Raw genomic sequence first — 26,182 nt, forward strand, 5'->3', positions numbered from 1 at the left:
TTGCAGCGGCTACTGGATTTCCTCTCTCTTTCACTGAATAACAAGGGCTAGCGAACCACCTTGTGAAGCAGAAGCCACGCCTGTAAGGGATTTGGAATAGACGCTGCGCACAAAATAACACAGTAGTAGTATTTGTCATGAGTCAAAAGTCCACACAATACTGTACTAGACACATAAAAATAAGTAGCAAGAAATAAAAGCAAGTAACAAGGATGGGTGGGTAGGCAAAACAAAATTAATCCTGCAATTTGCGCAGATCCTGGCCCACCCTCGTCCCCGACTGTTGTACTGTATTTCTAACACCACCACAAGAGGAGAGTTTACTCGTCGCCACCCTCATCTATTTATAGTGCGCTGAGGGCGCAGGAGCGGACAGAGGCTCAGGGCACCCTCTCGTACTTGGAGTGGGAAACTGCCGTACAGGCGGAAGAATCGGCAAGATCAAAGGCAGGAGGATGCAGAAGTCCATGGAAATCGCTGCATTAACGACACATAACGTGTAACTAAAGGCATGTGACCTGTAATTGTCATGATGATCTCTCCACTGGCAAAAGATTCCGGAACAGTCCCCGATTCGGATCTTCGGGATGGGACTGCATAGGGGCAGGTGACCATGTGAAAAGATGGAATAACCAACGAAAGGATAAAGTTCTACGAGTCGAGGTTTCAAATGTCAGAAACTTGAAGGTGGTAGGGAAGCTAGAAAATCTAAAAAGAGAAATGTAAAGGCTCAATCTACACTACTGGCCATTAAAATTGCTACACCACGAAGATGAAGTGCTACAGATGCGAAATTTAACCGACGGGAAAAAGATGCTGCGGTATGCAAATGATTAGCTTTTCAGAGCATTCACACAAGGTTGACACCGGTGGCGACACCTACAAAGTACTGGCATGAGGAAAGTTTCCAAACGATTTCTCATACACAAACAGCAGTTGACCCGCGTTGCCTGGTGAAACGTTGTTGTGATGCCTCGTGTAAGGAGGAGAAATGCGTACCATCACGTTTCCGACTTTGATAAAGGGCGGATTGTAGCCTATCGCGATTGCGGTTTGTCGTATCGCGACATTGCTGCTCGCGTTGGTCGAGATCCAATGACTGTTAGCAGAATATTTAAGAGATTAGTCGGGAAGAATCAATATGCACAGAAGTGGGATACGGAAGTAGTAAAGAATGACGAGATACCCTTGAAGTCCTCTAAGGCTATAGATACAGCAATAACGAATAGCACAGTAGGCTGTACAATTGAAGAGGAATGGATATCTCTAAAAAGGACAATCACAGAGGACTTACAACAATGTTCAAGCAAATTCAAGAACAAAAATACAAGTATGTGTGGCATGAGAAAAATAGCATGTGCAGGGAAGCTAAGACGAAGTGGCTGCACGAAAAATGTGAAAAAATCGAAAAAGAAATGACTGTCGGAAGGACTGACTCAGCATGCGAAAGTCAAAATAACCTTCGGTGAAATTAAAAGCAAGGGCGGTAACATTAAGTGTGTAACGGGGTATTCCACTACCAACTGCGGAGCAGAGAGCGGATAGGTGGCATGAGTACACTGAAGGCCTCTGTCAGGGGCAAGATTTGTCTGATGTGACAGAAAAAGAAACAAGAGTCGATCTAGGAAAGATGGAGGGTCTAGAAGTAGAATCAGGATTTAAGAGAGCCTTGGAGGTCTTAAAATCAAATAAGGCAGGAGGGATAGACAACATTACATCAAAATTTCTAAAATGATTGGGAGAAGTGGCAACAAAGCGACTAGTCAAGTTTGTGTGTAGAATGTATGAGTCTGGCCACATAACATCTGATTTTCGGAGGAATATCATCCACACAACTCCCAAGACTGCAAGAGTTGACATGTGAGAGAATTATCCCACAATCAGCTTAACAGCTCAAGCATCCGAATTCTTGGCAAGAATGATATCCAGAAGAATGGAGAAGAAAATCGAGGAGATGTTAGATGACAATCAGTTTGGGTTTAGGAAGCGTAAAGGCACCAGAGAGGCGATTCTGACATTGCGCTTCATAATGGAAGTAAGACTGCAGAAAAATCAAGACTTATTCACAGGATATGTCGACCTGGAAAAAGCGTTCGACATTGTAAGATGGTGCTAGACGTTCGAAATTCTGAGAAAAATAGTGGTAAGCTATAGGGAGAAAATGGTTCAAATGCCTCTGAGCATTATGGGACTTAACCCCTCAGGTCATGAGTCCCCTAGAACTTAGAACTACTTGAACCTAACGGGCCTAAGGACATCACACACACCCATGCCCAAGTCAGGATTCGAACCTGCGACCGTAGCGGTCGCACGGTTCCAGACTGTAGCGCCTAGAACCTCTGAGCAACCCCGGTCGGCATATAGGGGAGACTGGTAATATGCAACATGTGGACGACCAAGAACGAAGTGCTCGGATTAAAAAGGGCGTAAGACAGGACTGTAGTCTTTCGCCCCTACAGTTAAATCTGTACATCGCAGAAGCAATGATGAAAATAAAAGAAAGGTGAAGGAGTGGAATTAAAATTCAAGATGAAAAGATATCAATTATACGATTCGCTGATGACATTTTTATCCTGAGTGAAAGTGAAGAAGAATTACACGGTATGCTGAATGGAATGAACAGTCTAATGAGTACAGAATGTGGAATAAGAATATATCGAAGAAAGACGAAAGTAATGAGGAGTAGCGGAAACGAGAACAACGAGAAAATTAACATTTGGATCTATGGTCACGAAGTAGAGGTAGTTAAGGAATTCTGCTACCTAGGCAGCAAAATAACCTATGACGGATGGGGCAACGAGGACATCAAAAGTAAATTAGCACTGGCAAAAGCGGCATCCTTGGCCTAGAGAAGTCTACCAATGTCACAGATTGGCCTTACTTTGAGGAAGAAATTTCTGAGAATATACGTTCGGATCACAGCATTGTATGGTAGTGAAACATGGACCGTAGGAAAACCGAAACAGAAGAGAATGGAAGCATTTGGGATGTGGTACTACGGACGAATTTTGAAAATTAGGTAGACTGATAAGGTAAGGAATGAGGAGGTTCTGCAGAGAATCGGAGAGGAAACGAATATGTGGAAAACACTGAGAAGGAGAAGGGACAGGGTGATAGGACATCTGTTAAGAAGACATCAGAGAATGACTTCTACGTTTCTAGAGGAAGCTGTTACGGCAAAAAATGTCGAGGAAGACAGAGATTGGAATATATCCAGCAGATAATTTAGGACGTAGGTTGCAAGTGCTACTCTGAGATGAAGAAATTGGCACAGGAGAGGAATTCGTGGCTGGCTACATCAAACCAGTGAGAAGACTGATGACTCAAATAAAAAATAAGTAAATAAGAAAGAAAAGAGAAACACTATGAGAGGAGAACGAGGAAAACACTGAAACAATGTTAATGAAAGTGACAAGAACACACACATTTATTGACGAGCAGTCAACTATGTACAAAGCGTCTCAGGCAGCAGATCGTAAGTTCAACTACTATTGCAGAGACTAAGGCTGGATGGTAAACAGTTCTTGTCCCACTAGTGCGTTCACTGAAGACGGGGTGGTGTGGACCAGCTAGAAGGCTAGACGATGCGGCGCGTACTGCACAGTAGAGGGCGGTCTCCCCGGTAGGCGAGCTGACTTGGAACTGCCCGCTCTGCCGCGGCGCCGGCGCGAGTCGCTCCTCTGGAGGCGGCGGCGCGGCGACTTCTTGGTGCGGCAGTTGGTGGACTGCACACCGTTTCTGGAGTGCGTAGGCGACGCGTCGACGCCTGTGGTGCTGCCTGATGGTGCATGCTGCGCTCACAACAGTTGTGACCAGTTGGTCTCTGATGTTAAACAAGGAAATGTGTAGGACATTTAACGGTTGTCTGTGTGCCGGCCACGTGTTACACCTATATCCTCTCTTGGGTGTTCGATGCTTGTGCAACTTCCCAGCCGGCCGCTGTGGCCCAGCGGTTCTAGGCGCTTCAGTCCGGAACCGAGCTGCTGCTACGGTCGCAGGTTCGAATCCTGCCTCGGGCATGGATGTGTGTGATGTCCTTAGGTTAGTTAGGTTTAAGTAGTTCTAACTCTAGGAGACTGATGACATCAAATGTTAAGTCTCATAGTGCTCAGAGCCATTTGAGCCATGTGATTGTCTGTGTGGTAATATCTCCAAGTTCACCCCTGCGAGACGCCATCGAGGTGAAACTGTCATTTCACTTACACACTAGCGATATTCTGACAGCAAGAGACAATTTAGAAAAAATCGGCAAGGAAGCACAGGCAACAATTTCGAGGAAGTGTAATGATCCTATGGCTATACCATATAAAGTAGAAACGCTGATGTTAAAAAGGTTGTTGCTAATGCACTAGCTGCGCGGCATATTGCACCAGCTTCCTGCTGACGGCGCGGCTGCCCCCGTGGGAGGTTCGAGTCCTCCCTCGGGCACGGGTGTGTGTGTGTGTGTCGTCCTCAGCGAAAGTTAGATTAAGTAGTGCGTAAGCTTTGCGACTGATGACCACAGCAGTTTGGTCCCATAACACCTTACCACAAACTTCCAACTTCCTGTAGACGACTATTAACCTATCGGCCCATGTATAATGGAAGATTTTGCTGGGATTTTTCACAAATGGAAATATGTGCTTGCCTAGTATCAAACCACAGAGGCAAGAACACTACCAAAGAAACAGCAATGCGATTTTGAACAGTGATATAGTTGTTGTTGTGGTCTTCAGTCCAGATACTGGTTTGATGCAGCTCTCCATGCTACTCTATCCTGTGCAAGCTTCTTCATCTCCCAGTACCTACTGCAACCTACATCTTCCTGAATCTGCTTAGGGTATTCATCTCTTGGTCTCCCTCTACGATTTTTACCCTCCACGCTGCCCTCCAATACTAATCTGGTGATCCCTTGATGCCTCATGGACAGTGATATGAGAATTCAAATAGTCAATTTAATGTGCATCAGGTCCAGTTGTAGAACAAAGATACATGACAAAATTAGATGTTACATCACAAGTCCAGTCGTGAAATGTTATTGGTTTTCTTACAGAGTAATTACTGTGTTGTGTAAGTAGTGTTTTACAATGTGGCTGCTGGGGCAATAAGAGTGCGTGCAATTAAAGCGCCCTATGCACACAACAACCGACCGACCGACCGTCCGACAAAATGGACGCATGTGGCCAGTTTGGCCAACAGACCAACATTTCTTCTCGGAAGGTCAGCTGGGTACGACTATCCGAAAGCTAGTGCCCCACCACTTCACCCGACCTTCACGAGCACTTTATCCAACAAACAGTGCGTACCAACCACCCGACAAACGTTCGTCTTCCGTCTCTGAGAGCGAGATTTTAAGTGTCTGTCTGTCTGATATGAACATGACAGTGTCAGGCGACCGAACCTCTGATGACCGAGTTTCCCAACAAATCCAATGGCTGCAGATGTGTGGAGGACATGTCGTGCGAGGAGCATAACAGCAGGGATGCAAGGAATAAAGCATTCTTTCAGTTTTTGACAGATGCATAAAGGATTCATGCAGAACACAGATAGAGTAAAAAGCATATGTTTTACGAATAAAAGTCCGTCGACCTACTGTATTTCGATTTTTAGATTTTATTTCCGATACTTATCGGAAATTAAATCTAGAAACGGAGATGGATCTGAAATAAAATCTAAAATCCCAAGTACAGACAGTCGATGGACGTTTATTGATTGTTAGAAGTGTTGAAAGCCTATATCCAAGCCTTCTGCTATGAAGTAAACAGCGTAGGACGCTTTTTAGAGTTCTTATCACTTGCTAAATTCTTCATTTCTTCTGTGTCTGCTGTATTTATCAGACGATTTCCATCAACACCATTGGTAGTCTTTCTTTTTCCGGTTTCAAATGAGTTTCTTAAACTCAAAGGGAACACCTGTTATGCTACAAAGTAAATAAATTAATAAAGGTTACATTAATGTCTTTTATTTATTTTCCGTTACCACGACGTACTTCCTCAGGCAACTATAAATGAAGTAGCAGGTTTCATAAATCATTTTAGATAGAATTTGAGGTTCAAATGGCTGTGAGCACTATGGGACTTAACATCTATGGTCATCAGTCACCCAGAACTTTGAAATACTTAAACCTAGCTAATCTAAGGACATCACACAACACCCAGTCATCACGAGGCAGAGAAAATCCCTGACTCCGCCGGGAATCGAACCTGGGAACCCGGGCGCGGGAAGCGAGAACGCTACCGCACGACCACGAGCTGCGGACAGAATTTGAGGTTCTCGTAACTTGTGCTAGTGGCTAGAAACCTAATGTAGGGAACAGCCTTTCCGTGCAGTTTACATCCTTTCTATTCGACTTTATTTTTTTCATTAAGAAAGGGATTTGATGATGTTCAGCAGCTCTGAAAAGCATGTTCCATCAACTATTAGATAATCAGGAAAGTCAGCGGCTCCCAGCTCCTTAAGTAACAGAGTGTGGGTCGAGATTCTCTCTTTGTATAAGCCACTTCTTTGCCTACAGTTTTCTCTCAGATTTTGGCGTTTGTTACGTACCTTTCCATACTGATGGAACAAAATTTGGAAAAAATATTTAGCTATTTCAAGAAGGTACTCAGTGCAATTAAGAATGGATTGCTGTGGGAAAGGTAAGTCGAAAGTGCGATGGCAAGATAACGTTGCCAGTATAACGTGTATGAAGCAAATATGAGTGGTTGTGAATAACCTAGTCAGCGTCTTCTGTACCATACAAATGCCATCGCATTTGCCTATATATCCAACACAATCCAGCTGCAGACCCAACAAGAATATAACAATACGATGCGCTGGCCATAAACTGTTTGATTAAAATTTTCTTTTATTTTGAATCTCTACTATGTGCAGTTTTACCTGTGAAGCCATTTTAGTTGAGTCTGAAATTCATGGCAGGTGTAACGTAGTTAAAATACAAATGTAAAGCAGCCATGAAGTGTCTGATCGAAAGGATTAGAAATAAAAATAAAAAGGGAAACTACAGGTCATAACTGGGCTGACACACATCTCTGGGCTATTATCAAAAACTTCGTCTAGTCATACATCGTTAAAATTTGCACTCGTTGTCATAAAAAGAGCTGCACGCAGGACAAGGGGGATTCTGATCATTACTATGAAGTATCGCCATGCCATTGCGCTACCTGATCACAAAACGTGCGTGTTAGTATGGCGCTGATCAGCTCAGTTGTGAATACTTGCGTGCACACGCCACAGCGTGGAGCTGTACAGGTGTTGGATGTAATCCTGTGATACTCTGTCCCATTCCACTTGCACCAGAGTGAAGAGCTGCTTCAGACTGGTGGGTGCAGGTCTAGTTCTGATGACACTCTGCATGGCAGCCTACACATTCTCGACTGGGGAGAGATCCGGCAGAACCACTGGTTTCAGGATGTCCTCCAAGTACCATATGGCTGTTATGGAGCCCCTTAGGAACACTGACAGTGAACAAGCACCCTAAGATATTGGTCACCACACCATCACACTAGGCTAGCGGACGTGAGATGGGAGATCAGAACCCGCTCTTCGTGCCGCTCTCCAGTGTGTCCCCAATCACTGACATGATGGTTATTGCCACCGAGGCAGAAACAGTTCTCCTTCACGAAGTATGACCCACTGCCAGTTTGCAGGGCCCAATGCTCGTTGTTGCTGACCGAGGCGATTTGGGAGCGTCGCTGCAGGTTGTGAGTGGTAGGCATTATAATAATGGTTGACGTGCGGCGAGCCCTACCAATGGAACTAGCACTTAGGAGAAGATGCATAGAAAGCAGGACAGCCTCCTGAATGGGCCTTTTTGTTGCCATCAGATCTCGTCGCTCGAGGCAGATAATCGATTGGTGATCCCTCCTTGTGGTGCATGTCGGATATAAAGATCCTACATTTTGTGCATGTGTGCCTTCCTGTACCGAGAGTTGCCAAGAACAGGCAATGATGGTGCCCATATGAAGGACGTGGTGCGCAGTAGGACGGTACAACCAGTCGGCATCCCGCAACCCCACACTGCGGCCCCTCTCATAGCCCTCTAGCTGGGGAACCTGCTGTGGAACGTGCCGCCTGGGCACAGTGCAGCTCCAGGTCGTCGCACTGGTTCGTGTGGCCATTTGGAGCCCTCTTATATCAACTGACGGTCACAGGGTCACTGTCCGATCCATGCTACCTGAGTGCGCAGCTGAACCCGTAATAAATTAATCAATAGCACAACTGATTCTGTGCGGCATACCCACCGAGTTTACAGCAGATCGGTCAGGTTCTTCCGGATGCAGCTGTTTTTGTGATGATGAAAACAAAATGAGTGTAAAATGTTTTGCAGACAATGGCTTGTGACTGGTGGACGCTCTTTGCGTCGCTGGTGCTGGTCGCAGGCACGCTGACTTTCTTCCGGTGGCGCCAGTACTCCAGGAGGTTCGCCAGAGCCGGCGTCCCGTACACGCCACCGCTGCCCGTGGTGGGGAACACCCTGGACGTTGTGCTCAACAGGAAGGCCATGGCGGACATAGTAGTCGACGCGTACAGGCGCTTCGAACCGCACCCCTACGCTGGGTTCTACACTTTTGCCAAGTCTCTGGTCTTGTTGAGGGATCCTGATCTCATCAGGTCCGTCACAGTCAAGGACTTTGACCACTTCACTGACCACGTGGACTTTATGAACACCGACGAGGACACTCCAGTGCTACTGCGGATGTTGTTTCTCATGAAAGGTAAGGGTCTGGCTACCGTAGCTTTGTATCTATGTACTAAGTTTTATTTTCGAAGCATCTTGTAATGGACGTTATTAGACCTGCAGTTTGAGCTGTGCCATTGTTGCAGAAATTAAATGTGTGGCTCTGGAATGAGGAGCCTTTGTGGCAGAAATGAAGTGTATTCTAATATATCTCATAGCAACACATTGAGACATTTTATGTATTAACAGACAAGAAACGGTGAAATCCAAGTGAACTGGTAAATCAGGTATATTTACTTTAACCAACCAAGAGAAAGTCAGTCATTTAACGTTGACCTTCGAAAAAGGAAACTGCAGTAATCAAAATCATACGATATCATCATACCCTCTAAAATCTCTCATATATACATGTACGTAATTTGCACGAAGAATGACGCAGTTAGTTTTTTTTTACGTGTCTTTATGTCGCAATACACAGCATTGATGTTGATAACAAATAGACTGGCTGAAACATATATATATATATATATATATATATATATATATATATATATATATAGAGAGAGAGAGAGAGAGAGAGAGACACTCAGTTGATCGTTGTTGTTTGGTGTCTTTTTATAAATTTAGGCGATATACGTTGTCTACTTTAGCATGACTGAAAGGATGTCAAATAAGAATTTTATAGGTTATATCACTGAAAGACAACTGTCTCGTTTATTTTTCTAGCAGCCAAAACAATATTGAACTAAAATAACCGCAAAATGAGGTAACATTTTCCATAAGGCATAAAGAGAAGTACGCCTCCCATCTAACTTCTGTAGGACAGATCGGTGTAAGACTCAAGCGAAACCCACAACTACGAGTGTCAAAGTACTACAGAAAGGAACAACTTTGCTTTTAAAGGTTTAATGTAATGCTAATATAGATTCAGTGACACGGACGAGACACGGCTTACCCATATAAATTAGTTATTCTATGTCTATGATTCTGAATTTGCACTTAAGAATCAGAACAAAAGTTCCATCACGATATACAGGGATACAATTTTAATGATGTTAGGTGCCTCATGGTCCGACTTATGGTGGTCAATCTTCAAACAGGTCTCCGTCCATTGGAATCACCGTCGAAAACGACTTACGACCGAGTGACGTGAAAACTTTATTGTTTCCAACGGAATAGCATGACAGGCCTACTCAGTTTGTTCTCTAAGATCATCCAGTGTGTGTGGCCTCGCAGCGTAAGCTGTGTTCTTGAGAGTACCCCTCAGAAGGAAGTCTAGAGGAGTTAAATCTGGAGATCGGGGGGGATACTCCATACACCCTCTTCGTCCTATCCGTCTGGCAGGAAATGTACGGTTGAGAAATGCCCTCACATCCAGGTGAAAGTGAGGTGGCGCCCCAACCTGTTGAAAGTAATAATCTTCATTTACAAACACAACGCTGAGGCCAGGAAATAGCATTTCCAACATTTCCAAGAACGAGTCGCCCGTGACACTGTTGCCAAAGAAGTACGGCTCTATTAACCCTCTAGAAGACAGACCACACCAGACTGTTACTCCTGGTGGTTTAACATGCCTTTGCTCGGTTGCGTATGGATTCTCCCTGGCCCAGTACACGCAATTATGGCGGTTGGTTGTTCCATCAAGTTTAAACGTCGCTTCATCTGACTACAGAATTCGATCTTGGAAACGTTGCTCTTCTTCACATCTGTTAATGAACCACTCACAAAATTCCCTTCGCCTATCAGAGTCATCCTCGTTAAGGGCATGGAGAAGTCTTGGAATGTAAGGCTTAAAGTTTTGAGACCGCAAAATTCTATGAACACTGCTTCTGCAGATCCCAGTCTCATGAGAGCATTGCCTCGCAGGTTTCTCTGGGGATCGTGTGTATGCCTGGATTACTGCATCCCCCAACACTCTCATTGTCTTTTGAACTTCTCTTTCGTCTGCTATGTCCCTTCTTCATATCGTGCACCGTTCCTTCGACTTTAAACTTATCTCTGATTCTTGTAATTGTTACTCTTATTGGTGGTGGTGTTCCAAATTCAACTCTCCAACGTCGGCGTACCGCACTCACATTCTCTGTTTTCCAGTAACACTTTAGCACACATTTCCGTTGTTCAAACGATAACACCATGTTTGCTGACGATCCCGAAACAAAAGAAAGCATTGTTATGTTTTTCACCGTCTTCTAAATTATTACTCATAAACATTGTATTTATGTCTCCTTTAATTAAAGAAATATTCTGTTTAAAAGAGTGTATACATTATTTTGGGAGACACTGTATTTCTCCGTTACGAGGTTCGTCTGCATCATATTACCACTCGCTTTTGTGACACGAACTGACAAATCATTTTAAACAGACAAGTAGATTATGGAAACAGTTAAACAAAGAAATGAGGGATGGCTGACAGGAGGTGCTTATTTTTTATTTCTGTTTCTTGCTTTCAGGAAAAGAGTGGCACGAAATGCGGACGACACTAAGTCCTGCGTTCACATCGAAGAAAATGAGAAACATGTTCCTGCTGATAGCAGAGATAGGGCAGCAGGTGGTCGAATACATAACAAAGGAATGTGACAAAGTCAAAGGTGAGTAGTTCTGGCTGTATCCACATTTCGTCAGATTTCTTTTCACTCGTCTTCAAGTTTCGTAATCCATGTCTGTGCTATTGAATTGTTGTTGATGTACACTATCAGAGGAAGGAAGCCAATGACAAATGTAGTTTTATCGTCTTCAGTGTGCAGATGAAAATGTAATGAATTTCCTCTTATCTATAATTTAAGGAATTGTAAACCATTAAAAGGCCTCAGTTAGTAGGTTGTGTATATTGCCGGGTTCCAGTCGTCGAATCTAGCGTCGTCTGATACTCGTCTGCAGCCACAGGTGTGGTGCTGAAAAGAAGTGCAAGTAGAACCGAACTGTGGTTGTGTGACAGGACCGTGACTATTCATGAGATAAGTAAGAGACAGGTGGGTTAACCTTACTGGCTACAGAGTTAAAGTCATGTTTCATGCAGGGCTGTAATTTTTTGTCAGAAATTAAAACTTGTGTACATCACGGCTGGTCAGTGTAAATAAATATTAATTGCTTTGAAATATATCTTGCATCCGCCGTGGAAACATTGTTTGAAGCTTTGAAAAGATCGCCGTGGTTGTGAAACGGACAGCAAAGAAGTACAATGTTTGCCATCTCCATAATTGTCCACAAGAAGATCGCATCATTACAAAATTGTAATTTAAGTATTTCAGAAATACTTTTAGATACCCAGTTCTTCGTCGAAAGAGTGTTACATCATGCTCGACACAAAGAAATTTAAAATAATGTGCGGAAGCAGAGAGGAAGACTTGGTTCAAATGGGTCTGAGCACTATGGGACTTAACATCTGTGGTCATCAGTCCCCTAGAACTTAGAACTACTTAAACCTAACTCACCTAAAGACGTCACACACATCCATGCCCGAGGCAGGGTTCGAACCTGCTACCGTAGTGGTCGCGCTATTCCAGACTGTAGCGTCTAGAACCGCTCGGCCATTCCGGCCGGCGTTTGAACTTCGAGAACATCCTTGTTGTTGTAGTCTTCAATACAAAGACTGGTTTGAAGCAGCTCTCCACACTTTGTTGTGCAAGTCTCTTCATCTCCAAATAAATACAGAAACCTATGTCCTACTCAGCCTGCTTACTGTAGTCATCTCTTGGTCTCCCTCTACAATTTTTAACCCTTCACACTTCCCTCTGATACTAAATTGGTCATCCCTTGTTTTCTCAGAATGTATCAGTAGTAGGGCGCTGCAGGTTCTAGCCAAGAATTCTCTGACATCAGCATCAGTGTTTTCTTATCTGAGGTGTCATATGATAGTTGAGACAATTGCACATGTTAAATTTCACTGACAGTAGCACCAGAACTTTCTTATCTTGTAGATCATTCTGGAAATCATGACATCTTTCCATGTGCTGAGGTCAAGGGTGGGAGGGGCTATTCAGTCTCCCTGAAAATATCTGAACTGCAGAGAAATTCCTCGACTACATTTGCATTACTGACTTCAGAAAATTCGTTTGAGCACTGGCTCTCCAGTCTTCACATTGGTAACTTTGATTTTCAGCTATATATCATTCAGCATGGAATAGTGGAACGACTAGCCAACATTTATCTCTATAAATAATTGAAAACCAACATTTGGTTATAAAATGTAAATAACGAAATACGGATCCTTATTAGTTGGAAATGAGGTTTTTAAATTAATTACTGTCAAAGAAAATCTGAAGGCGTTAGTGAAAATAAATCAATTTTCACATCCTACTTGCTGCTGTCACCAGCAGGTTGCCGCACTGTAGGGAGCGCGCGCTTAGCACCACCAGCAGGTGATCTCTGTACCAAGCTGATAGATGTCTCCACCGTTAAACTCGTCCTTAGGTTGTTGGTTGTACCATGAGTAAGTAGTTCTCACTGTTATCAACTGATTGCTCTACAGTAAGAAACGCAAGAGAGTCAAAAGTTAATTATTTTGCAGAGTTTAGATGCTGTGATATTCTAAAATGTCTGGAAAATACATCGGCGCCACAAAAAGTGCAATGTTTACAACTAGAATCCAGGGCTTAGTAGAGGTTAATACACGAAAAAACGTTGTAAGACTCAAATTAGTTAATCAGACGTCAAATGTCCCATTTAAATCGCAAGAGATTTGTAATCTCCCCTACCACGGTGCAACAACAGTATCCTTTACCATAATATTCGGTCCCTGCCCACCCACAAACTCCTCTACCTCCACACCCTCAATCGACACCGCGTAGATGCCTTCATCCTAAATGAAACCTTCCTCCAACTCCATAACTCCGTCCCCACAGCCCCTTGCACCCTCCACCGCACCCCTGGCGTGTGGCGGGCTTGCAATTGGCCACCTCAAGCACCTCCCAGTTCAGCCCCAACATGTCCTCAACAATCATGCTGAGCATCTCACCCTCAGCCTCTTCTTCCCTGCCCTTACTGTCACTTGTGCCACCAACTACATCCACCCTCGTACCCCCATCCCTTACGATTTCCTGGCTCACATTGACCACACCTTCTCCACCTACATGATTGCCGCAGGCCTCAGTATCCACAGCCGAGCTCCTGCCGAACTCCAGTGGTGGCATCGGTTTATCACCACCCTCCACACAGACCTGGTTCCCCTCCCCAACACACCTGACCCGAATCCAATACCACTCCTGACATGATCCTAGCCTCTCCCAACGTCCTTCGGCGCATCACTGCAGAAGTCCTTGACCTATTTGGCAGCGACCATGCCCCCCTCCCCCTCACTATCTCCGATGGTCGCCATCCCCGCCAGATTCCTCGCCCTGACATTCCTCCTAAAGTCGTCCACAATTACTCCTGTGCCAAATGGGATGCCTACTGGGACGTCATACACATTCAGGTCCAACACCACGACCTTACCCTCCAATCTCCTGAAGACATCTCCTGAACTGCTGCCTTCTTCCACCAGCCCTTGTCTGACGCCATAGCCACCCACATCCCTACGAAAGCCGTCCACCCTCACCACCACCACACGCCATGCTTCTCCTTCATGAATCCCATTACCTTTACTGCTCCTTCCTCCACACTCATGACTGGGACACACTCATTCGCCACCGGAAATTGCAGTGGCACATCCGCAACATGCTTACTGTGAAGAAACACTGTGCCTGGCGACAGACATGCACACAACTCAACGCCACACTCCCAATAAACTCTTACAAGTATTGGTCTGCTTTCCACTGCCTTACTGGGAACCAACCTACCCTGCAGTACCTCCCCCTCCTTGATGACCATACCTTTCCTGGTAACATCAGTAAGGCCAACCATATTGCCTCGTACCTATCTGATGTGTTTTCCATTACAGATGATCCCCAATTTGATTATTCCCTCTTCCTTGACGTCATCGACCATACAGATACCTTCGCTTCTCCCCTTGCTTCTAGCTTCCAGTACTTGGGCCACACACCACCAATCAAACTTAACACTCCAATCACTGCACAGGATATTCCGCACTAAATGCAACACTGCCCCCTGCCAAGACCGTTTTACCTCCCCCCCCCCCATCTCGAACACTGCCCTCCCTCCTTCCTTGCAGTCCTTGCCACCCTGTACAACGTAATCCTTGCCACCGGCTTCTACCCTGAGTTGTGGAAAAGCTCCCGTATCCTGATGCTCTCCAAACCCAACAAGCCTCCTTCTGACACCTCTTCCTATCATCCTATATTTTCACTTAGGTGTTCAGTAAGCTATTGGAATTCATCCTTACCTGGCGCAATCCATCACCACCTCCACCAACACCACCTCCTCGCCAACATCCACTGTGGCTTTCAACCTTCCTTCTCTGCTGATGACCAACTCCTACACCTCACTCATCTCCTCTCCCTCCAGCTTCATTCCCGTCGCTTCGCCATTTTTGTCTCCCTACACCTCGAAAAGACCTACGACCACAAATGGTGTCCCGGTCTCCTGTTTAAAGTCCAGACCTATGCCCTTCCTGTCAATTATATCTGTCTGATTGCCTTCTTCCTCTCCCACTTCCCTTCCAATGTTACCATCCATAACGCCAATTACTGCACTTTCTTCCCTTCCATGGGTGTACCCTAGGGCTCTGTCCTCTCCCCTCTCCTCTACCTCCTGTGCATAGCTGAGATGGCCCAACCCTCCACCCCTCCAGTCCACCTCCTGCAATATGCCGATGATACGACCTTCCTTGCCTTCGCTCCTACCCTTCAACGGTCCCAACGCCTTCTTCACAATCGCCTTGACCTTTTCACCACATGGCGTAATCAGTGGCTCTTAAAATCAATCCTTCCAATACCCAGGCAATCATCGTAGGTCATTCCACTCGCTCCTTCCGGCTCCTTGATTTTTCCCTTACCATCTACACCTGTTCTGTCCTCCCGCACCTTCACCTACCTTGGACTCATCATTTACCGTCACATCACCTGGATCCCTCATCTCCACGCTATCCAATCCAAAGCCCACAACCGTCTCCATCTCCTTAAACTCCTCTCTGGGGGGGTCATGGGGGTTGAACCCCTCTACCATCCTCCACACCTACAAGTCCTTAATCCACCCCATCCTCTCTTATGCCAGTCCGGCCTGGATAGCCGCCCCCCCCCCCCCCCCCAAATTCTATAAGTCCCTCTAAACCCTTGAGCAACATGCACTCCACCTCACCTTCGGTACATGTCTCCTGTCCTCCCCATGGATCTTTTATGATCTGATTCTTTTCCCCCATCTGCTCCTTTTCCTCAAACATAACTGAGTTCTCTACACCTCCCCCCATCCCCTAGTTGCTTCTCTCCTCTCTAACCCCTGCTCACTGCTGCCCCTTCACTGTTGTGTCCCTCCTACACTCCACCTCTACACCCTTCATCACCTCTCCCACAGCTTTTGTCAACTCCCCCTCTCTCCCTCCATTTATCCCTTCTATCATCTCTGATCCTCACCTCCCACTCTCTCCCTCTGTCCTTTTCCTGCGCTCCCTCTGGCCACCTTCCAGCCTGTTTCCTTTCCCTACTTACCCTCTCTTTGACTCCTTTCTCTCCCCCGAGTCCTTTGCTTTCCCCTCCACTACCTTCCCCACTCCTTCTCATATACGAAGTGTTGAGTGCTATCGACAACGGATTCAAAATGATTCCGTATTTATAGGTTTCCAGAAGACTTTTGACACCATACTTAACAAGTGGCGTGTAATAAAATTGCGTCCTTATGAAAATCTCCTGAGCTATGCGTCCGGATTCGTGATTTCCTGTCACAGAGGTCACAGTCGTAGTAACTGACGGAAAGTTATCGAGCAAAACAGAAGTGATTTCACGCATTCTCCAAGTTAGTGATATAGGCCTCTTGCTGTTCCTTATCTATATAAACGATTTAGAAGACAATCTGAGCAGGCTTCTTAGGTCGTCTGCAGATAATGCTGTCGTTTATCGACTAGCATGGTTATCAGAAGATGAAAAACAATTGCAAAATGATTCAGATAAGATATCTGCGTGGTGCGAAAGTTGGCAATTGATCCTAAATGCCGGCCGGTGTGGCCGTGTGGTTCTAGGCGCTTCAGTCTGGAACCGCGGAACCGCTACGGTCTCAGGTTCGAATCCTGCCTCGGGCATGGATGTGTGTGATGTCCTTAGGTTAGTTAGGCTTAAGTAGTTCTAAGTTCTAGGGGACTGATGACCTCAGATGTTAAGTCCCATAGTGCTCAGAGCCATTTGAACCATTTTTTTATCCTAAATAACGAAAAGTGTGAGGTCATTCACACAAGTGCTAAAAGGAATCCGATATACTTCGATTACATGAAAAATCAGTCAAATGTAAAGGCAGTAAATTCAAGTAAATAACTAGGAACTACAATTACGAACAACTTAAATTGGAAAGAACACATAGAAAATGTCCTGAGAAAGACAAACCAAAGACTGTGTTTTATTGGCAGAACACTTAGAAGACGCAACAGATGTACTAAAGAGACTGCCTACACTTCGCTTGTCCGTCTTCTTTTGGAGTACTGCCGCGTGTCGTGGGATCCTTACCAGATTGTATTAACGGAGCACTTCGAGAAAGTTCACAGAAGTGCAGTACGTTTTGTATGATCGAGAAACAGGGAACAGAGTCTCACGGCCAAGATATGGGATTTATGGTGGAAATCGTTAAAACAAAAGCATTTTTCGTTGCAGCGAGATCTTCTCATGAAATTTCAATCACCAGCTTTCTCTCTCAATACTAAAATATTTTGTTGACGCCGACATACATAGTGAGAAACTACCAACATAATAAAATTAGTCAGAGGTGGCACGGAAATATATAGGTTTTCTTTTTCTCCGTGCGCAATTCGCGAGTGGAATAACAGAGAATTAGTGTGAAGTTGGTCCGATGACCCCTCTGCCAAATACTTAAGTATCTTTTGCAGAGTAGCCCTGCAAATGTAGATGTAGGTTACTCGTTGCAGGTGATCTGGAACTTAGTATGATTTCTTGCACACCTGCAGTTCATTCGCAGTGGGAGCTCTGTGCTGCATTATCGGAATTGCTGCCAATATTCCGTGAGGATTACACAGTTACGCACATTCTTCTGTCAGTGTTGCCATTTTCTCCCTATCACCTTCCATGAAGGTACCACTTTCTTCTTCAGTGTGGGTAAATTTGCCGACCGTACCAGCTTACAGTTCTCTATATTTAACTCTATTGAAATCTTCCATCTCCAGCACAACTACGTTGGTTGTCAGTGCATCTCATGATAATTCCACCTCTAATGAACCAAAATTATCCACGGTGACGGGCACTACCTGACTTCTGTCAGCTTCTTGCACATACGATAAACTACGGCACACACAACACTGTGCTTCGTCCAGTTCCTCGTTCTCTGCTAAAGATTCGACTACACACAAATCTCGACTGGCAAATCTCCTCCAGCGTCTAACCAGACTAGTTTCCGTGTACCCTGCGGCATGAGATCTCGCTAGTCGGTTCTAAGGGACGTAGCATACACCTAGAGTTTCGTCCCCTGGTCTAAGGGCGTGCCTCGTGGCACTTCAGTGTTCTCGGCATTAGTACATAAATGGAACAATGTACCGTCCAGCTCTACTATGCACCGTTTTGTATCGACTTTAGTGTTGTGTTTACTCGGAAAATCCAGGAATGACATCGTAGCTGCTGCCAATTCAAGGAAGCATTTCGATACAAACCTAGAAATGTTTCTGTGCAAATCGGAAGTTCAGTAATCCCAAAGTGAGTAAACGAACGTTGCCTCTACCTAAGCTACTGAGCTGACAAAGAGGCGGGTCCAAGTTTCTTATGCCAAATACAGTATGACATTCCACGAATACCTGCGACGGTGTATCTAATAAAACGTTACATGCTCTGCCTCTTAGAAAGCCGACCGTACAACAGTCCGCCATTGCTTTTGCACATGGGTCTCCTGTGCTTACGTCTGCTGTAAACGACTCTCAGTAGCAGCGCCTGCCTCTCCCGTTTGCGTACAACGCCGGAGTGCAAATTCCATCCTGCGCATCAGCAAACCTCTTCTGACACTCCTTCTGTGAATGTTCCACCCGTTTGTCCTTCTCACACTGAGGCTTCCTGCAGTTACACCAAATGTGACCAGGCTGGCCACACTGACAACACGACAGCTATTTTTTCCATCTTGTGATCGGTCGCAAAATGGAAACCACAGTGAAAATCAAAAATATTTTACTTGTGACGTTCGCCTGCATGTCCCAGCTGCTTGCACAGCCGACGCTCCGACGCTAGTTTTGCGCAGTAGCCTACTGACCTCTGAACTCCGCCGACCCCTGCGCCGGTCTGCAGCTCTTTGCTGAGCCAAAATGCCGTCCTCATGGCCAGCACTTCATCCGAGCGAAGAGATGAAAATCAGAGGGAACCAAGTTCGAGCTGTATTGTGGGTGGTCGAGCACTTTTCCTAGAGAACGCTGCAGAGGTGTCTTCGTTACGCCTGCAGTATGTGGCTGAGAACTGCACGAAAATTACGTTATGTGGGCTGCGTGAGATCAGGCGAAACACCTGAACAGGAATTCGTATTGGATGGCAGACACTACTCAGTGCAACAGAATTAAAGGATCACTTCTGAAAACCTCATAATTGTCTTCCATTGGATGCATAAGTTTAAAATTTGGCTCATACACTCCTGGAAATGGAAAAAAGAACACATTGGCACCGGTGTGTCAGACCCACCATACTTGCTCCGGACACTGCGAGAGGGCTGTACAAGCAATGATCACACGCACGGCACAGCGGACACACCAGGAACCGCGGTGTTGGCCGTCGAATGGCGCTAGCTGCGCAGCATTTGTGCACCGCCGCCGTCAGTGTCAGCCAGTTTGCCGTGGCATACGGAGCTCCATCGCAGTCTTTAACACTGGTAGCATGCCGCGACAGCGTGGACGTGAACCGTATGTGCAGTTGACGGACTTTGAGCGAGGGCGTATAGTGGGCATGCGGGAGGCCGGGTGGACGTACCGCCGAATTGCTCAACACGTGGGGCGTGAGGTCTCCACAGTACATCGATGTTGTCGCCAGTGGTCGGCGGAAGGTGCACGTGCCCGTCGACCTGGGACCGGACCGCAGCGACGCACGGATGCACGCCTAGACCGTAGGATCCTACGCAGTGCCGTAGGGGACCGCACCGCCACTTCCCAGCAAATTAGGGACACTGTTGCTCCTGGGGTATCGGCGAGGACCATTCGCAACCGTCTCCATGAAGCTGGGCTACGGTCCCGCACACCGTTAGGCCGTCTTCCGCTCACGCCCCAACATCGTGCAGCCCGCCTCCAGTGGTGTCGCGACAGGCGTGAATGGAGGGACGAATGGAGACGTGTCGTCTTCAGCGATGAGGGTCGCTTCTGCCTTGGTGCCAATGATGGTCGTATGCGTGTTTGGCGCCGTGCAGGTGAGCGCCACAATCAGGACTGCATACGACCGAGGCACACAGGGCCAACACCCGGCATCATGGTGTGGGGAGCGATCTCCTACACTGGCCGTACACCACTGGTGATCATCGAGGGGACACTGAATAGTGCACGGTACATCCAAACCGTCATCGAACCCATCGTTCTACCATTCCTAGACCGGCAAGGGAACTTGCTGTTCCAACAGGACAATGCACGTCCGCATGTATCCCGTGCCACCCAACGTGCTCTAGAAGGTGTAAGTCAACTACCCTGGCCAGCAAGATCTCCGGATCTGTCCCCCATTGAGCATGTTTGGGACTGGATGAAGCGTCGTCTCACGCGGTCTGCACGTCCAGCACGAACGCTGGTCCAACTGAGGCGCCAGGTGGAAATGGCATGGCAAGCCGTTCCACAGGACTACATCCAGCATCTCTACGATCGTCTCCATGGGAGAATAGCAGCCTGCATTGCTGCGAAAGGTGGATATACACTGTACTAGTGCCGACATTGTGCATGCTCTGTTGCCTGTGTCTATGTGCCTGTGGTTCTGTCAGTGTGATCATGTGATGTATCTGACCCCAGGAATGTGTCAATAAAGTTTCCCCTTCCTGGGACAATGAATTCACGGTGTTCTTATTTCAATTTCCAGGAGTGTAGTTGCGTACAGCCTCCCCCTGTAATGAGACTGGAGCTCGGCGATCCTTCAAACAGCACACAGGAAAAAAAGCGTCACAGTCCAGAAGTTCATGTGGCTGTAACGTGATTCGGTGATGTCACACTGCCACCAAATTTCGCCACAATTCTGCTCAATGGAGTCCTGGGCGTGTCACACGATGGGGAAGGACTCAGATCCCTCTATCGTCCTCCTGGTGCCCTTCACACTGCGAGCAGTCGTTTTCAACAGCGAAATGTCTGGGAATCAACGCCCCAAGGGAAAGCTTGGTTTCAATGATGAACTTTGTGGCAACACCTGAGGCCTTTTAGTGTCGATTCTAAGCAGGCGTCAAAAGAAGGGCTTAAATGTGGGTAAGACGGGATGTAGGTACATTTTCATAGTGTGATACGTCCACGGTGGCGGTTGGCAGAGTTGTGGTAGAATTAGGTGCCAATGTGACGTCATTAACCGACCTTACAATTCACATGAACTTCCGAACTGTGACCTTTCTCGCATATGCCGACATCTTGCTGCTTGAAGCACCCTCGAGCCCGAAGGTCGCGGGGCACCGAGCTTTCGTCACTGGACTCGCATTCGGGAAGACGAGGTTCAAACCCGTTTACCGTCATCCTGAGTTAGGTTTCCCGTGATTTCCGTAAATCGCTTCAGGCAAATGCCGGGATGGTTCCTTTGAAAGAGCACGGCCGACTTCCTTTCCCATTCATCCTTACTCCGATAGGACCGATGATCTCGCTATTTGATCCCCTCCCTAAAATCAGCCGACCAACAACGAAGCTTTCTCACCCTTACAGAGGAATATCGTAGGAAGCTTTGAGCTAAGTTTCAAACTTGTGCCTCGGAACTGGAGACAGTTACTGGATTTCGAAAAAGTGATCCTTTGATTTTGTTGCGCAGTGCATTTTCTAGCCATCATTACCTGCTCATTGTCCTCTCAAAACTGTAAAGTGCGATGTGACGTCACAAACGGGTATACAACAGACACTTCTCAACCAACTGCGCGAAGTTTAACCGGATATTCGCTGCGGTTTTACTTTCGCATCCGAATGGAAGTGGAACCAAAAGTGGCCCCCGTATGTGACTTCGGTATTAAAGATCGCGCTCCTTTCTCTATTCCTGCCACAGCCGTTGCAGTTCCCAGGGCTTCACTTAACGACTTCAGTAACTCTGCTCATAACTTTCGAGGAAGTTAAACTCGCAAACCCCTCAAGAAGGCGTCTAAAGTCCTTTGTTCTGCCTACTGTATAATGGCTTTGTTGGCTTTGTCTTTGTAAGTCTACAGATCTGAATATTCAATTTCCTAATCCTGTCTTGTCAAACTGGAAACAGTCAGGAGAGTGGTGCACTGACCCCATACCACTACGTACCACATCCGAATGACGCCATCAGGAAGAGATAACTTGGCGCCTGGTAGGTAGCTTTGCGTTTTGCTAATTTTGCCCGTAAAATTTTGTATGGTTTTCTCATTTCTCTTAGCTATACCACTCAGCTGTTCCTCATAGTAACCAGAAGCAGCTGTCTCTCAATAGCGCTTCAGCAACTCCTCCTGCAAATCCTGCAAGGAGCGAATGTTCTGCAACTTTTCATGGCACATAAAATATGCCCTTGGATCCCCTGTCAATTTCAAGCGAGCCATATTCAACAATTGCTCATTATTCTATCTCCAGCATTTCGCAGCCGTGTCTACATTATCCACAAAACATCTTTCCACGATTTACCAGGAAAAGGAGTTTCTTCTGTGACGGTACAAGAATCTACGGCATACTAGTGTGGGGGCTGTTCTCCTCTTGGAACTTTCTAGTTCCCTAACTAGCTAACTAACTAATTAACTAACTAAATAGTCTGCGCTCACTGGAGCGACTTGACCAAGTAAGTGCTGGATTGCCTCCTGAGCCAATGCCTTCTCGCCTTCAGTACCTGATGGCACCTTCCTCACTTTCTCTTACTACTAGAAACCAGTACAAATATACGTAAAATGTCACTCACCTCCCAGACGGAACAGGAATCGTATGACTCCACAAGCCCATACATCGTTTGCAATCTGCACCTACTTGCATATCTTTGCTGAAGGCAGTCGTTGAAATACTGTCGCTGCTACATCTACCATTGTTGTTCTGTTTGACATCTAATGCAATTTCCAACAGCTCTTCTGATACCAAATGTCGGGGTACGAGGTTCTCTAGTGGATAGGTGAGGGCAAACATAGTGAAGGGCAGAAGTTGATTTACAGTATATCAAAAGTATCCAGACGCCCCAAAAACATACGCTTTTCATATTAGGTGCATTGTGCTACCACATACTGCCAGGTACTCGATATCAGCGACCTCAGTAGTCATTAGACATCGTGAGAGAGCGGTATGGGGCGCTGCACGGAACTCACAGACTTCGAACATGGTCACGTGATTGAGTGGCACTTGTGTCATACGTCTTTACGCGAGATTTCCACACTCCTAAACATCCCCAGGCTCACTGTTTCCGATGTGATAGTGAAGAGGAAACATGAAGGGACACGTACAGCACAAAAGCGTGTAGGCCGACTTCGTCTGTTGACTGCAGAGACCGCCGACAGTTGAAGGGGGTCGTTATGTGTAATAATTAGTAATCTATGCAGGCCATCACACATGAATTCCAAACTTCATCAGGGTCCACTGCAAGCGCTATGACAGTTAGGCGGGAGGTGAGAAAACTTGGATTTCATGGTTGAGCGCTGCTCATAAGTCACGCCAGTAAACGCCAAACGACGACGCTTGGTGTAAGTAGCGTAAACATTGGACGACTGAACAGTGGGAAAACGTTGTGTGGCGAATCTCGGAACACAATGTGGCGATCCGATGGCAGGCTGTGGGTATGCGGATGCCCGGTGACCGTCATCTGTCAGCGTGTGTAGTGCCAACAGTAAAATTCGGAGGCGGTGGTGTTAAGGTGTAGTCGTGTTTTTCATGGTGGAGGCATGCACCCCTTGTTGTTTTGCGTGACACTATTACAGCACAGACCTACACTGATGTTTTAAGCACCTTCTTGCTTCCCACTGTTGAAGAGCAATTCGGGGATGGCGATTGCATCTCTCAACACGATCGAGCACCTGTTCATAATGTACGGCTTGTGGCAGATTCGTTACACGACAAACATTTTACGAACATTCGTGTAACGGACTGGCCTGCACAGAGTCCTGACCTGAATCCTATAAAACACCTTTGGGATGTTTCGGAACGCCACTTCGTGCCAGGCCTAACCGACTGACATCAATACCTCTCCTCAGTGCAGCACTCCGTGTAGAATGGGCTGCCATTCCCCAAGAAACTTTCCAGCACCTGATTGAACGTATGCTTGCGAGAGTGGAAGCTGTCATCAAGGCTAAGGGTGTGCCAACACCATATAGAATTCCAGCATTAGCGATGGAGGGCGCCACGAACTTGTAAGTCATTTTCAGGCAGGTGTCCGGCTACTTTTGATCATATAGTGTATCAGTAATGGTTGGTTCAAATGACTCTGAGCACTATGGGACTTAACATCTGAGTTCATCAGTCCGCTAGAACTTAGAACTACTTAAACCTAACTAACCTAACCACATCACACACATCCATGGCCGAGGCAGGATTCGAACCTGCGACTGTAGCGGTCGCGCGGTTCCAGACTGAAGCGCCTAGAACTGCTCGGCCACTCCGGCCGGCGTATCAGTAATACCTGTGGTCTTCGACTGAGCGGTTATTACGGGGTACACAAGTTGGTAGTGTGGCGAAATGCTGCTCTAGAAGACTACTGTACGCTGAGCTATTACGGCAGCAAACGCTACAGTACATTTAACTGAAAAATTCTTACATACGACTTTTACTCCCTTTCTTCATTTTGCTATAATAATTTTTTGTATTATCTCAACCTACAATTTCATTCCACACTTTCAAAACAGACCTAGAATTCAATCGCAACTCACAGTGTCCATCAAATTACAGATATTAGGGGTGCACGTTGCTGATTTGGTTTATTATTGTGTTTCAGTTTCTTCTGGAGAAAAACAGGTACTGACACTGGAGATGAAGGACCTTTTCACACGCGTGACCAATGATGTCATTGCGACGACTGCATTTGGAGTAAAGGTGGACTCCTTGGCAGAGCCAAACAACACATTCTACACAATGGGCCGTGAGCTGACAACCATCAAACCAGCAGTCGTAATGGGATACACGTTAGCCCCGAAGCTTATGCGGGTGAGTTATACACCTTGTGCTATTATTCTTGTACCTGTGTACAATTATTTGTACCCCTTGTGATTTTATTGATTTATTTATTTTTGCATGCGGCAGTTATTAGGTGCAAAGTTCATTGACGCGAAGATAGTGGATTTCTTCAGGACCATGTTGACCGAGACTATAAAAACGCGAGAGGAGCAGGGGATCGTGCGCCACGACATGATCCACCTCATGATGCAGGCCCGCCGAGGTGAACTGGCGCCAGAGGAAGCGGAGGGGAGCGGCGCCACCGACGGCAAAAGACGACGTGAGTAGAGAGTTCCAGCGTCCTCGCCGTCGTCTTCTTACACAACTTGACTGCCCTTTACGAAACATGCCGCCTCTTTCGAAACTGATTCAAGCGTGGTTGGATCACACAAAGGCTACTTGAAACTAGTGGCAACAGCACACACGTTGCTCTGAAGCTGGGCGTTTGACTAATATTTTTTGAGTGCATTGATTCAGAAAAATGTAATCATTTATTCAAATGTCTCGCAAATCATCGCGCCCACTTCTGTCATAACTGTGTGAAACTAGTTAACTCAAGCACGATGTATAAATGATCTGTTTGTGTGATTCACTACGTGCTGGCCATATAAAGATTACCAAGTGCCATGATGATCTCAGTGTGGTAACAGAAATGGTCGCCCTTCACACTACTCAGATAATTAGTGAAAGATTCTAAACTCAATCTAAGAACTAAACCTGTAGTACTGCACCAGTAAACCAACGATTCTTTAAAGATAATAAATCCCATGTTTAAAACCGCTTCAACGTCTGATTAGACGTATTAGAAGTTAAGCATTTAAGCGTTAAAAAGCTTAGAAAATGTTTCAAATCATGTTTAACGTTTGTCGGAAGCTCTTAAGTGCTCCCACTGTGAACAGTGGATGAAAATACTGTGTGTAATTTGCTCTCCATTTTAAGCAAAATCAAGTTTTTCACGCACCTCAATGATTATAATGTCATATCTCCTGAACTAAGTTCCTTATAGTAATATAATTTTGCAATGACATTCATTGGTATGTGTAAATCATGTCTCCATAGTATCTTGCAAATACAATTAGCTGTAAAGAAGTAACGAACTAAAACGTCATGCCTGATGTTGACTTTTTACTGTGCGCCATTTTAAGCAGAATCTAGTTTTTCAAGCATATGAATGTCTATGACGTCATATCTCCTGAACTACATGTAGTACAGTTAGAAAA

The 26,182-nt window shown here is 45.9% G+C and overlaps 1 protein-coding gene across 1 annotated transcript in view; it reads left to right on the forward strand.

Annotated features, from left to right (window-relative positions):
* LOC126458632 (cytochrome P450 9e2-like) overlaps nt 1–26,182 on the forward strand; it is a 59,413-nt gene that overhangs the window by 8,457 nt on the left and 24,774 nt on the right. The window contains exons 2-5 of the mRNA XM_050095800.1: nt 8,309–8,696; nt 11,110–11,247; nt 24,745–24,953; nt 25,050–25,242. Coding sequence (XP_049951757.1) covers nt 8,312–8,696; nt 11,110–11,247; nt 24,745–24,953; nt 25,050–25,242 — 925 coding nt within the window. The 5' untranslated portion in view covers nt 8,309–8,311. The remainder of the gene's footprint in view (nt 1–8,308; nt 8,697–11,109; nt 11,248–24,744; nt 24,954–25,049; nt 25,243–26,182) is intronic.

The sequence above is a fragment of the Schistocerca serialis genome, chromosome 2, assembly GCF_023864345.2.
Source record: "Schistocerca serialis cubense isolate TAMUIC-IGC-003099 chromosome 2, iqSchSeri2.2, whole genome shotgun sequence".
Taxonomy (NCBI): domain Eukaryota; kingdom Metazoa; phylum Arthropoda; class Insecta; order Orthoptera; family Acrididae; genus Schistocerca; species Schistocerca serialis.